Genomic DNA, 14249 nt, shown 5'->3' on the forward strand with positions numbered 1-14249 from the left:
CGCGATTTTCTCTTTTAAACAGTCTGGTAATACCCAGAGAAGCTGCATGGCATGATAGATGGAGGCCTAGTCTTGGAGGCAGGAAAACTTGAGTTCAAGGGCTACTCCTCAGCTCTGTGGTCTCTTGGTGCCTCCAGGCAAGACCAAAGGCCTGCTGAGCTCCATCTCGGGAGGGAGGGGCCTCGCTGGGAATTCTCAATGTGGAGGAAATCATGGCTCCCAACCTCACTCCCCCAAAATGCGGTCAAACTGGTTAGGCCAACAATTCATATTTTTCTAATACTTTGAGGCTTACAAAGGACTTTTTCTCCCCCAAACCCTGTGAGTTGGAGGATTTTTATCTCGTTGATTTTGTTTTCTTTCTAGGCCTAGATTTCTTTATTGGAGGGTGCTACCCATGAGAAAGCTCCCACTGCAGATTATGCAGCTTAGTCTTAGAGTGTCCAGGAGCACTGAGGGATTTAGCAATGTACCCTGGGTTACACAGACAGCATGAACCAGAGGTAGTCTTGGACTGGGATCTTCCTAACTCTGAGACTGCCTCTCAGAGTCTAACCATTAATGTGTTTAAGACTACTAGGCACCAAATGCAGTCATTCTCTGACTTTATTTTTAATTTTCTATTGATTTACTTTGAAATTTCAAGACTATTGCCCCCTACTATAGAGCCTGAATGGTATCCATTTAGTTCTGATTGTGAACTTCTCTTTCATGTGGAGTCAAAAGTATATCTCTGCTTTATGAATTTAGCTGCCAAAATCAAGATTATCTTACCCCAAGTCCAGGCAGGGAAGGAAAAAGAAAATCTCAATTACCAATAATGTCATTATTCTGCAAGGGGTAATAATGAAAAATTTAGAGCTCCCACAAGGTTAGATGCCAAATACCAGCTGAAAAATACACACACACACACACACACACACACCCTCTTTCTCTGTGAGTTGTTTGTAAATTCTTTGTACTTATTGCTAGTTCAACCTTTAATGAATAGATCTTCTCTGACCTCTGCTCCATTCTGCCAACACATTTGTAGGTAATTTTCAATTTCCATTCTTTAAAAAAAAAATTTTTATCTTTTTTGAACTTTTATTTTATTTTTTAATTATCAAGTATTCATTTTTTTTCTCCCTCCAGTCTTCACCTGCACTGAAAAAAGTAGGAAGAAAAAGACCCTTTAACAAATGTGCATAGTCAAGCAAAACAAATTCTCACATTGGCCAGGTCCAAAACCTCTGATCTCATACCCCTTATTGAGTCTATCATTTCTATATCAGGAGGTCAGCAGCATGTTTCATCATTTGTCCTCTGGAATTATGGTCAATTATTACATTGACCAGGGTTCTTAAGCTTTTCAAAGTCATTTTTTTCTTTAAATATTGTTATCAATGTTTCTCTTTCTCCTGGTTCTGCTCACTTCATTCTGCATCATTTCATATAAGTTTTCTAAGGTTTCTCTGAACCTATCCCTTTTGTTGCTTACTACTTCATAATAGCTTTCTTAACTTTTGTTCAATTTAGTTCTAGCCTGAGCTTCTTCTTGGACTCTACTAGCAATTCCAAGGTGGAGGTGATGTGGGAAATAGCACAGGGAACATTGAAGCTTGCTGTGCCCTTCCAGTGAAGATCTGGCATTAAAAATCCTTTAGTTTAGCAAACTTGCTCAGGATTGTTAAACTATCTTCCTAAGTGAAGCGATTTCCACTTCCTTCTGAATCCAGATGATCTTTTTTTTCTTTTTCCAAACTCTATCAGGTCAAGTTGTTGTCTTGACAGAGGTACAAGGAAACTGACTCAGCCTCCTGGCTATTACAGTGAGCAAACTCTGCACTAGATAAGGGGTAGAATAATGTTGTGATAACATTTCCTTAGCTACTGAGCTATCCCTACCAGTTTATAGGTTTCCCAAATAACACTGGGGCTTAATAAATGGAAAACAATTATTATGATGATATTAAGCAATATGTGCTTCCAACTTGTGTTTTTTCGCCTTCTTTCCTTCTTTGTTTTTCCAACTCTCAGCTCTTACCTCCTTTCCCCTCTTCCAACTCCACAATTAAATATGATATTACCTGTGGTCCTTTTTCCTTTCTAGTCCTAGCATGTTGCACCACCTCTCCTCTGGCTAACTGCCCAGTTTTCAGTTACATAAGTATGGTTTGGGGTTTGTTTGTTTTAATAATAATTTTGTTAACCTCAAGTTGGACCTTGACAGTCTGGTGATAGGGAGTCAACCTCAGAATCAGGAAGACCTGGGATCAAGTCTAGATATTGGCTGTGTGACCCTGTCCAAGTTACTTAACCTCTCAGGCAATTCTCTAAGGCTATGAGTAGATAATCTACCTTGGAAAAAAGAGTTTTTTTATCTGGAGCTCCTTAAGCTGACGAGGCTATAGATCTGAACCAAAAAAAATAAATTTGGACCTTAAGGTTCTGATGCATAACTTGTTGAATTGTCTCCCTGTTTATAACTCATTGAACCCAATATAAAATTAATCCAAAGGGGTTTCTGATGGCAGAGATGCCATTCTGCCTAGCTACTGAGCAGAACAAAGTAGGTGACTTCTTAAGATTACTCTAAGTCTCTGGTATTACATTACTGTTCTGATAATAATTGATCCCAATTGGCTGGTCTTAATTTTTTTTCCCTTAAGGAGGCCAAGAGGACCTGAAATTTCACAGCCTTTCCCTTAGTTGCATTAAAACCATTCTGCTGACATTCAGCAAGGACTTGTCCTTTGGGCTTCATTTGTTAAGAATGGGAGGAAACTAATTTTTTTTTCTGAGTAGAGTTCCCAGGATAGAGAACTCTCTGTGCCAAGAATCAAAAACAAAAACATTCACTAGGAGATAGGATACCCATATGCTTGCAATGACTTTGAATGGCCCAAAATACACCAGACAACTTCTCATGGTTTAGTTCCAAAGCAGTTTAATACTGAGTCAAAAAGAATAGTTTTTCTCCTCTTCCTCTTTGACTTGGAATTCTACAATGAAGGTTATTATAGAAATTTCCTGAGATTTAGAGAATGTCTTACTTTCTGGGAGATGAAGGTGCCCTTGGGCACCTTTATTATTTTATTTATGGTGCTTGGAACACTAGAACTGAAAGGAACTTGGAAAGCTGAGCATTTACCCAAGTTCTCTAGGCTGTAAGAAGAAAGGGTTAGACTAATTAACCTTTAAGGTTCTTTCCAAATCCAGTTATAATAGATCTAGCCAGGAAGATCTCAACAACCATCTAGTACAACCCCTTTTTACAAATGAGGAAACTGAGGCCATTGGGGTTAAGTGACTTATCCAAAGTGACATAGGAAGTAAGTATACAAAGATGGGATTTGAATCCAGGTCACTTGACTCCAGGTCTGGTGCTCTTTCCATCATACCACATTGCCTCTTAGTAAATAGCTCTTATACTCCCTTAATTCTAGAGAAAATTTCATCTAACCTTGAAGTATTCTCAAACTGTGCTCCAGGATCCCCTGGGGGTCCTTGGGACCCTTTCAGGAGGTCAAGACTGTTTTTCATAATAATTCTGAGATATTTTAATTTCTAATGTGATAAATATCAATGGATATGAACCCACAAAAATAAAAAGCTTCTAAGCTCCATCATTTTTGAGAGTATAAAGGGATCCTAAGACCAAAAAGTTGGAGAACTGCTGATCCAAATTATTCTGTGCCATTCGTGCCTATTTTTAAAGACAGAAATTCTATAATATCCCTTAGTTGATCCAGTGTTGAATTCCTACTGCCAAGTAGTTCTTTGTCCTAAATTTGTTACTCAAGCTCATTTCCTCTAGTTCTTTCTTTATTCAAGATGGCCACAACCTTCTTATGGTTATTTTCTCTATGCTTAAGCTATTCAATTATTCTTTGACTTTCTCTTCATTAACTACATAACCTAGAATATCTTAATCTTTCTTCAGAGATCCAAACCATTCTGGTTTTTCTTCTCAGAATGCTTTTCCACTTTCACACTCCTTTTCAAAGATAAAGACTCAGTCACAAAGTTACTACAATCATGTTTTTTAATGCTGCAAGTGACTCATTTCTGGCATGACTGGTCATTTGTGTCTTTAAAAGTAGCATGGGGGTAGAGATCATGGGGAAGACCCAGACTTATACATACTCTAGCCCTTGTAAGGGGTATGGGCTCAAGAGGAAGTTACTGAGGATTCAGTCAAGCGCAACAGAGCTGGTTCACATGACCTGATGGCTTTCTACTGTTTTAACATTTTATGATCAAAAAGTTTTCTCCCAAGACCAAAGTACAGAAAAGCTTAGTACTGATCATTCTTTCATTTTGCTTTTTTGTTGTTGTTGTTATTCCTACTTTGTAGATCAGCCACAAATTTCCATCTGCAGTCCAAGTGGCTCATCAGAAGCCAAGACCAGGCCTGGAAAAGACTGTCCCACAAAAAAGGATCTATATCATTCAACAGCCTCGAAAATGTTGAGCTGTGAAGCAAAATGCAGATGTCTCTCTGACAACATGGAGCATTTGTACCAAAGCTCACAGGTATCTCACCTTGAAAAAAGAACGAAATTTTCCAGATTTAAGCATGCACGTTTGGTAAAGAAAGTGTTTTTTTGGAATTTCCCTTTTGACTTTGGACAACAAAGTATTTTGTGAATGTAAATCCAGTGCCTTTCTGTGTATTTTGGCTTTATGTCATAGTTTTGTACTCTAATAAAACTTTTTCCCACTGTTATCTTATAATATGTGATTATGTCATTTTTGCAACAATTATTAAAAAAATGATAAAACCTCCTCCATGTCCAACTTCATCTTCCAAGGCAAGATGTTCTCTTCCTAACATTCTTTTTCACAGATTGAGGGATTGCACAGAAATTGACAGAAAGAAGTTAAAAGGAAGACTAGAATCATGCTATCCAAATATAGAATGTTTCACAAATATACAAAGTACTATCATTATTACAGCCATCCTTAATTGCTTGAGTTAATGAGAAAGATCTTTCCAGTTTCCCAAACAAATATGTCATTCAAGTTTTCTCAGGAAAGACTGAAGACTAAGGTTAACTATAGACTTTTTTTTCTTTCACCTTCAAATCATGCAAGGACTTGGGGAGAATTATAGTGGCATCAGCCCATTTGCTCAGGATCCATAGAAAATTTATTACTCTGGCATTACAGGTTCCATGACGCTGAAGCTTGCTGTAGGATTTGAGTTAGCAGCTTACATTATCCATGCCAAAGATGGTGTAAAGCCTTATTTGAATTGACAGAGAGAGCATACCTCTTCTCCCCTCAATTTTTGTCAGCTTTGAGTCTACATGGCAGGCATATCTCCTTTCCATACTTGTGAGTCAGGGACCAGAGATCAGGGGTAATGCACTGAATTGGAAAGAGCAGTGATTTGGAGTTGGAAGGCCTGGGTTCAAAACCTAAATCTTCCAACTACTGTATGAACTTAAGCAAGTCATTTAACCTTTCTAGGTCTCAGGTTCTTCATCTGTAAAATAAGAAGGTCTAACCAGATGCCATTTAGGATGCATTCCAACTCAAAAATCTATGATCAGGTCACAATCAGATGTCTATCCTGCCCCATTATTTAGGAGAGAGTGGACATCTCTCCTAAGAAGTACTCGTCTTCATCCCTTACACACTCTACACACTCAAAATACAGAGATAGAAAGCCCACTCCTATAAAGGGAGAAGATTTATAACATGGTGTTCAATGTTACTTAATTCTTGGAAGCCCCAGGACATGACCAAGAGTGATTCAGTATGTCCCTCTATCTTCTCTTATATATCTCACACATGTTCATGTGTGTGTTCTCAAATAATTTTCCTTAGGAAGAGAATGAATCTGGACAATAGGGAAAGTTGGAATGAGTGATTTTTTTTCTTTTTTGGGTGGGAAGGTAGGGCAATTGGGGTTAAGTGACTTGCCCAAGGTCACATGTCTAGTTTTGTGTTAAGTGTCTGAGGCCAGATTTGAACTCAGGTCCTTCTGACTCCAGGGCCAGTGCTCTATTCACTGTACCACCTAGCCACCCCTGGAATGAGTGATTTAAAAAAATTTTTAAATACATTTTAAATGACACAAAGTTTGACTTTCCATGGCAAGTCAGGATTTGTTCAAAGTTGATGGTGCACTGGAGCTGGAATCTGGAAGATTTGGGTCCAAAGCCTGCTTTGGATAGTTACTATCTATTTTGTGATTCAATTTTTTTTCAGTCATGTCTGACACTTCCTGACCCCAAATGGAATATTCTTGGAAAAGATACAGGAATGGTTTGCCATTTCTTTCTCCAGTTTATTTTACAGATGAGGAAACTGAGGCAAACAGGGTTAAGTCACTTGCCTAGGATCAAACAGTAAGGATCTGAGGCCAGATTTGAACTGAGAGGGATGAATCTTCCTGACTCCAGAACCAGCACTCTATCCACTGTATGACCTAGTGAAGAAACTGTCAGTACCATGGCTAGGATCAACACTAATGCTGAAGAAAAACAGGGGAGTTGCCACAACCAGTTACATTGGGCTGTCCTTGTGACAACGTATGGGGTGGCATTCTTGTGGATGTCTAAGGAGAAGAAGCGGTTGTTATCGACGCTCAAAGTTCTAACTAGGCTGGCTGACTTTGCCCATTAGGCAGTCCACTGGGCGAGATAAGACCTAGATGAGTTTCAGGGACAAGGGTTCTTATTTTTGTTTGTTTGCTTTGTTTTACAAAGGCTAGGGATCCTTATTCCCATTAGCAAATTGACTTTGCTTAAGCCCAAACCCAAGAGTAAACCCATAAGGGAGATGGAGAATGGCTACGAAGGAGGGAAGGGTAGAAGGAGGGGCACTGCCAACCTACTCCGGCAGAGCCGAGATTTTGATTGCTGCAATGCTTTCCATAATCTTTGGTCTCTTTTGTTCTCTACTGCTTTGTTAATGTGTGTGTTTATGTGTGTATCTACATATACATACATATATATGTGTATGTCCATATATATATATACACTATATATGCATATATATATAAAATAAAAACCTTCATATATGTATTTGAAAGTTTTTGTTATTTAGGATTTTTGTCATTGCAAGTGCCAATCTTCCACCACAATCCTATAAGCATATATTCATGTAACTGCATGTATAATGTTTGCTAGAAAATATTTACATACACATTAATCTATATTGGTAAATGGAGACCTTTGGTTTCCCTAACTTTAGAGTCCTGGTGAAATTCTACCCTCATCTCCCCTCCCTCACACCCTAGGACACCATTCAGTTGGAGAATCCGAGGGGAAATCACTAATTCCTTAAAGCAAAGACTCTATTGTTCTCCCCAGAGAAGCAAGCTCCAAGGCTTTTTCCCTTGGCTCAGCTCTACTGAAAGATACAGAGCAAAAAATTCCTTAGCGTACTTGGTTTGCTTCCACTTACTATGCCAGTTCATTATTTTGCCTTACATTCCTAAACCATGGAGAAACCTCCTTGCTTCCAAAATTGTGATTGTTTTCTTTGTGGCACCGTAGTTCTCACAAATAATAGGTTTTGAAGCCTGAGAAGAGATAAGAAAGGTGAGTCCCTTGAACTCATTCTCACCATCGAAGTTAGCTGGTCACTGGCCTAGAATCCCTGGGAATTAGAAAAATGGAGACCTCTAATGTAAGTGGTATAAAGGAGGGAGTTTTGTAAGTCATTTTGGGAGATGGGTTCTGAGAGTCTACCCATCATTCCCCCCTACTCCACCCTACCCCCACTGCCACTAGTTGTCTGTAGCACTAACATAAGATGGGGTTTTGTGCTGATATCTTCCCCTCACCTCTCCATTCCTACCCCACTAGCTGATCTGAAACAACAGGCTCCTGTACTGCCCATATTAACAGTGGAAATCCATCTCTGGTCCTGAAATTCTCCTAATAAATTTTAGGGTCACAATTTCTCTTCCTTCCTAACTACACCATGAGGAGCTGCCTACTTTTCTATTCTCACTTCCTCTTTCCTCCACTAGCTAGTCTAAGACCCTATGTTTCCAGATATCTGGTGGAAGTTCAAGTCAAGACCTGAGGAACATCTATTCTCAACCCATCCAAGATGTCTGTTATCGACAAAGAATATTCTTCAACAGATCTTTTATCTTCTTAATTTTCATGCATGTTGCTTATTTCCTTCTCCCCTAGTTGTACCAGTTAATTTATCACAACTCATTCATTTAGAGGGCAATTGCCACTAAACATAGAAAGTAATGTAAATCTCACCCACCTAATTGGCAAAGACAACAAAAAAAGGGAAAAGATAATTATTGGAGAGTCTATGGAAGAAGAAGCACATTCATGAATTGTTGATGGAGCTGTGAATTGGTTCAACCATTCTGGAATGAAATTTGGGACTATGCCCAAAGTCACTAAAATGTGCATAGCTTTTCCCACCAGCAGTGGCAATACCACTACTAGGCATATACCACCCAAAGAGATCAGACAGAAAGGACTCATATGTAGAAAAATGTTCATAGCATATAAATAGCTGCACTTTTTGTTTCTGTAAAGAACCGAAAACAAAGTAGGTATCTGTCCATTGAGTAATGACAGAACAAATTTTGGTGCATGAATATAATGGAATATTATTGTGCCATAAGAAGTAAGAAAAGGAATAGACTCAGAGAAGACATTTGGTCTAAAATCCAAAAACTATACATGTTTACATAGATGTAAAAGGGAAGACACATGGTCTGCCCAAGGTCTGTACACCAAGCCTTTATAGCTTGGCAGAACTTGCCGTAGTTTCTGACCTAATAGTATAGTCTGAAAGAACCAGGATCAGTTCCACGTCATGTTGAAACTTTGGATTAAGATTTGATGCTTTCTCTAAACAGAAGAAGGATAATAGTGTTGGAACAGTTTTTCAACTTCACTTTAGCCAAGCTCAGGAAGCAACCAGTATGGTACTCATGAAACCAAATATCGAGAATCAGTTTATAAGAAGATTCTATTTGTTTAGAAGCCCATGCTGCCTCAGGTTCAAAGCACACTTTGTGTCAGGATACACTCAAAACCACAGCTCAAAAGCCCCCACCAATGTTCCTTTTATTAACCACTAAGAGAAGACATTAGTTCAGAACAAAATATATTGGCTAGCATAGCAAAGTAAATAATAAGGGAAATTCTATTCATATACATGAAAGTATACTTTCTCACAGATTCCTACAGCAAACCACCTCCCCTGCAGAATACCTTATAGTTCCTATCCCTTCCTACTGCCTCTTTTTTGCAATAGAAGGACCCAAATGGTTTATTGGTATTTGCAGTGGATAGTCTTCCTGCCTTCCCAACACAGTGAGAATAGTTCAGTCCTCATGACAAGTGGTAGGAAATGTTGTTGCAACTATTAGAGTGCATTGGGAATCTTAGCACCACAGTTATGAAGTTTTGAAGTGGGCAACATGGCTTCTTCAGATGGGAATCACAGCTGAAGTGAAAATTCCCATTTGATCCTTCTCCCAAGGCTGCCAATATAGTCCTGAGAGCAACTGAAAGGAAAGCCTCCTAGAGAAAGAACTCAGCATCACATGTCACCAGCCTTAACAAGCTTTTGTTGCTTCTTCTACTCATGACAGAAGAGATTAGGTGCAGTGGCTATAATTATAACCTCTAAGCCTCTTTCAACACTTTCCATGTTCAGACTTCTTATTGCTGTGTGCTCCCAACATGACCCTCTGGGGTATGACATTTAGAAACCTTTCTGAATTAGCAGGCCTTTCTGGACCCCAAAGCCTTGCATAGGAGAATTTATCCAGGAAAAAAGCATGGAGTCTGCTCCTATCTAGAAATTGTCCCTATACTTACAAGAGAGCCATTGGCCAGGATTCACATGAAAGAAAAAAAAATGAAGCGGTGACATATAAAATGGAAGAAATATTCTTTTTTCATGTTTTGATAATATCTAGAATTAATTTTTCAAATCTCAGAAATTTAGCAGAGGTATAAGGAGAATTAGAAAATTCCTTTTAGAATGGGAACAAATTAAAAATATGAGAGGAATGATCAAGCAAAAGGAAGCCTTGTTTTCAAGATGTCAGAGTGTGATGGGACATGTTAAAGAAAATTCTATAAACTTCTCAAGGTAAGGAACAAAGTCAAAGGTTTAAAATAGGAAAATAGATATTCTCAGCTGCAAAAGCAGCTAATGGAGAGGGCAGGCATAAAGGAAGTGAAGAAATTAAAGCATAAATGCCAAAAGGAAAAAAAATGAGTTTTTTTAAAAAGAATTTTGGATAGACTGAGTCAAAGAGACAGAAAAAGAAAGAGGTCAAGGAAGAATTAAAGCTCAACTTATGTATACATATTAAAATATGAACAGAAAAGATGAAATTGAGGATTAAGACAGAGTAAAGATAAAATGCATCAAGAAATTTGTTTCTTAGAGAATTATCTTAAGAGGGATAGCATGATGACATAATGATTGAAGAGCTGGCCTCAGAGAGGAAGACCTAGATTCAAGTCTTACCTCTGACACCTACTGACTATGTGACCCTGAGCAAGTCATTTAACTTTTCATTAATCTAGGCAACTCTTTAAGACTTGAATTGACTTTTCAATCCAACCTTATTTCCTAATTGCTGTGGTTTAAGTTATAGTATTGTTATGTTATAAAGCCTAATTTAAAAAACCAAAACAACACCAAGGAACAGTTTTGTTGAATGTAAAGCACTGGTGCCATTGACCGTCCACATTGAAAAGGCTCTTCACCCTTGGGCACACACCTTGTATGCTGCTTGTAACTCAAATCAGCTTACCCTTTTGTATTAAGATTATTTCACCAATTGCTACAGTCAATAAGATCAAATCTTTGTGTGAGAGAAAATAACTGAAATTTTATTTTTCTACTGACGTTTTCTAATGCTGGTGTCAATGTTTACCAATAAAAATTACATTAGAAAAAGACTTGAATTGTAGAGGAGGTAAAGAGAGGAGTAAAAAGAATACTTATGGTGAATATGAACCAGAGGATGAAGAAACACATAATTTAAAGGCAGACACCACAACTTAACAAGAGAGCAGAATGATCAAAATGTTGAAATAGGAAAAGCTTTCCTAGGTCCAGTATACTCATAACTAACAAGTCAACAAAATTATTCAGGTTTTCCTGAACAAAACTCTAGATGTCATTTTCTTTTATTAAATTAAATTTTATGTTTGTTTTTAGTTTACATCATTCATTTCCGCAAGATTTTGAGTTACAAATTTTCTCCCTGTCTTTCCCCTACCCACCAGCCCAAAACAGCAATCCCTCTGTATACCCCCTCCCCCAATCTACTCTCTCCTATATCGTCCCCCATGATCCCTCTGACTTTCTGGTAGGGCAAGATGGATGTCCACACCCTAGTGCCTGTATATCTTATTTCCCAGTTGTATATGAAAAGTAATAATAATAATAACAATAACAATTTTTTAAACATTTGATTTTACAACTTTCAGTTACAGATTCCTTCCCTTCCTCCCTTGTCACCCACCCTTACTGGGAAGATAAGTAATTCAATATATGTTGTATATGTGTAATTACGGAAAACATTTCCATAGTGGATATATTGTAAAAGACTTAACTATATTTCCTTCCATCCTATCCTGCCCCCCACTTGTTCTATTCTCTACTTTGACCCTGTCCCTTTTCAAAAGTGTGTCCTTCTAACTACCCTCCTCCCAACCTGCCCTCCCCTCCATCATCCTCTTCCCCCCTACTCTGCTGTAGGGCAAGATACCCAATTTAGTGTGTATGTCATTCCCTCCCTAAGACAAATTCAATGAGAGTAAGTTGACCCATTCCCTTTTGCCTTCCTGTTCTTCCCCACTATGGTAACATTGCCTCTAATTAATTGCCTCTTCTATATGAGATAATTTACCCCATTCTGTCTCTCCTCATCACCTCTCATTATATTCCCCTCTCACTCATTCTCAATTTCACCTTTTAAATATCATCCCTTCCTATTCAATTGATCCTGTGCCCTCTGTCTATGTATACCTGTATACATATATACACACACTCACATATGTGTTCATATGCACATATACCCTCCAATATAGACATATATACACATTTATATTCCCTTCAACTATCCTCATACTGAGAAAAGTTTCATAAGTTACAATTATCATTTTTCCATGTAGTCATGTAAATTGTTCAACTTTGATAAGTTCCTTATAATTTCTTTTCCCTGTTTACCTTCTCATGCTTCTCTTGCTTCTTGTATCTGAATGTCAAATTTTCTATTCAACTCTGGTTTTTCATGCAGAATGCTTGAAAGTCCTCTGTTTCATTGAATGACCATACTTTCCCCTTGAAACATTATACTCAGTTTGGCTGGGTAGGTGATTCTTGGTTTTAATCCTAACTTCTTTGATCTCCAGAATATCATATTCCAAGCCCTTCAATCCCTTAATGTAGAAGCTACTAGTTCCTGTGTTATCCTGATTGTGTTTCCACAATATTTGAATTGTTTTTTCTTGGCTGCTTGTAATATTTTCTCCTTTATCTGAGAACTCTGGAATCCATAATATTCCTAGGAGTTTGTTTTTTTGGGAGCTTTTTCAAGAGGTGATCAGTGGATTCTTTCAACCTCTATTTTGCCCTTTGGTTCTAAAATATCAGGGCAATTTTCCTTGAGAATTTCTTGAAGGATGATTTCTAGGTTCTTTTTTAGATCATGGCTTTCAGGTAGTCCAATAATTTTTCAATTATCTCTCCTGGATCTATTTTGCAGGTCAGTGGTTTTTCCAATGAGATATTTCACACTGCCTTCTATTTTTTCATTTGTTTGGATCTGTTTAATAGTATCTTGATTTCTCATGAAGTCATTAGCTTCCATTTGCTCCAATCTAATTCTGAATGAATTATTCTCTTCAGTGAGCTTTTGAAATTCTTTTTCCATCTGGAAAAATCGCTTTTTAAGGCATTCTTCTCCTCAGTGGCATTTTGGACCTCTTTTGCCATTTGAGTTAGTCTATTTTTTAAGATGTTATTTTCTTCAATCAGGTTGTTGACTCTCTTTTCATGATTTTCTTGCATCATTCTCATTTCTCTTCCCAATTTTTCCTCCACTTCTCTTTCTTGATTTTCAGAATTCTTCTTAAGCTCCTCCATGGCCTGTAACCAATTCATATTTTTCTTGGAAGCTTTTGGTGCAGGAGTTCTGACTTCATTGTCTTCCTCCTGTTCCATGCCTGGATCCTTTTTGTCCAGAAAAAAAGGAATCTAAAATTGGATTTCTGTGCTTGCTTTGCTTCCTTTGCTTGCTCATGTTGCCACTCAATTACTTGACTTTTGAGCTCTTTGCCACAGTAGAGCTATGCTTCCAGAGGGGAGAGCTTTGTCCCAAATCACTGGGGTTTTTGCAGCTGCCAAAGCTATTAGGAGGGTGTCGTCTCTACAGACCCCACAAACTCTGGCTCACTGGTCACATACCTCAGGACCACCATCCAAGACTGCGATCTAGATCCAGGCAGGTTAAAGCAAGAGCAATTACCCCCTGAACGGTCGCTTGGCCCCCCTATGATCTGCAGGCCAGGAGCTCTGAAGCAGCCATGTGGAGGTGACTGCATGGCTGACACGCCTCCACTGCTTCTTGCTCCAGGGGCAGAGGCTAGGCTGTGCCTATGTCCCTCCAGTTCCAACGGAGTTCTACACTGACCTTTTACTTTTCTTTGGCATTTATGGGTTGATATTTCTGGAAACTGCCACAGCTGCTGATGATCCACTCTCCTAAAGTCCATTGCAGCCACTGGTCAGAGCTACCCTGGGGCTAAAACCACAGGCCCACTTGGGGCTGGGCTCAGCTCCCAGTGCACTGTGATGGACCCTTCTTATAGGCCTGCTGGGCTGCCTTCAGCGGGAGATATATTTCTCTCTGTCACTTTGTGGGTTCTGTAGCTCTAAAATTTGTTTAGAGTCATATTATATAGGTATTTGAGGGGATTATGGGGGGAACTCATGGAATTTTCCTGGCTGCCATCTTGGCTCAGCCCACCTGCCATTATCAAGAGTAGAAATTTAGAAGAGAGTTTAAATGACCAGGACAATGAAACACAGGGTGCTAATGATAATTTTCAATAATAAATTTTTATTGATATTTTTGGGTTTTATATCACATTTCCTACTTTTTCCCACCACCACCTTCTCTCTGCCTAGATTTTAGCTGATGACTTACAGAGTCATTTAGATTTTATTACCAAAAAAATTCAATAAAGCTAAAATTTTTTTTAAAGTTCTTTTCAGTGTTCTACACTGATGGTCCCCCA

The 14249-nt window shown here is 38.5% G+C and overlaps 1 protein-coding gene across 2 annotated transcripts in view; it reads left to right on the plus strand.

The window, feature by feature from the left end:
* The window catches only part of DAPL1 (death associated protein like 1), a 36770-nt gene extending 32051 nt beyond the window's left edge, over positions 1-4719 (plus strand). For both annotated transcript variants that reach the window (XM_069080790.1, XM_069080791.1), the window contains one exon: positions 4340-4719. In XM_069080790.1, the coding sequence (XP_068936891.1) occupies positions 4340-4456 (117 nt within the window). In that variant the 3' untranslated portion in view covers positions 4457-4719. The remainder of the gene's footprint in view (positions 1-4339) is intronic.
* The last annotated feature ends 9530 nt before the right edge of the window (positions 4720-14249 follow it).

This window comes from Petaurus breviceps, unplaced genomic scaffold (assembly GCF_028583685.1).
Source record: "Petaurus breviceps papuanus isolate PSGF00001 unplaced genomic scaffold, PetGlider_PUasm1.0 91133, whole genome shotgun sequence".
In the NCBI taxonomy this organism is placed as follows: domain Eukaryota; kingdom Metazoa; phylum Chordata; class Mammalia; order Diprotodontia; family Petauridae; genus Petaurus; species Petaurus breviceps.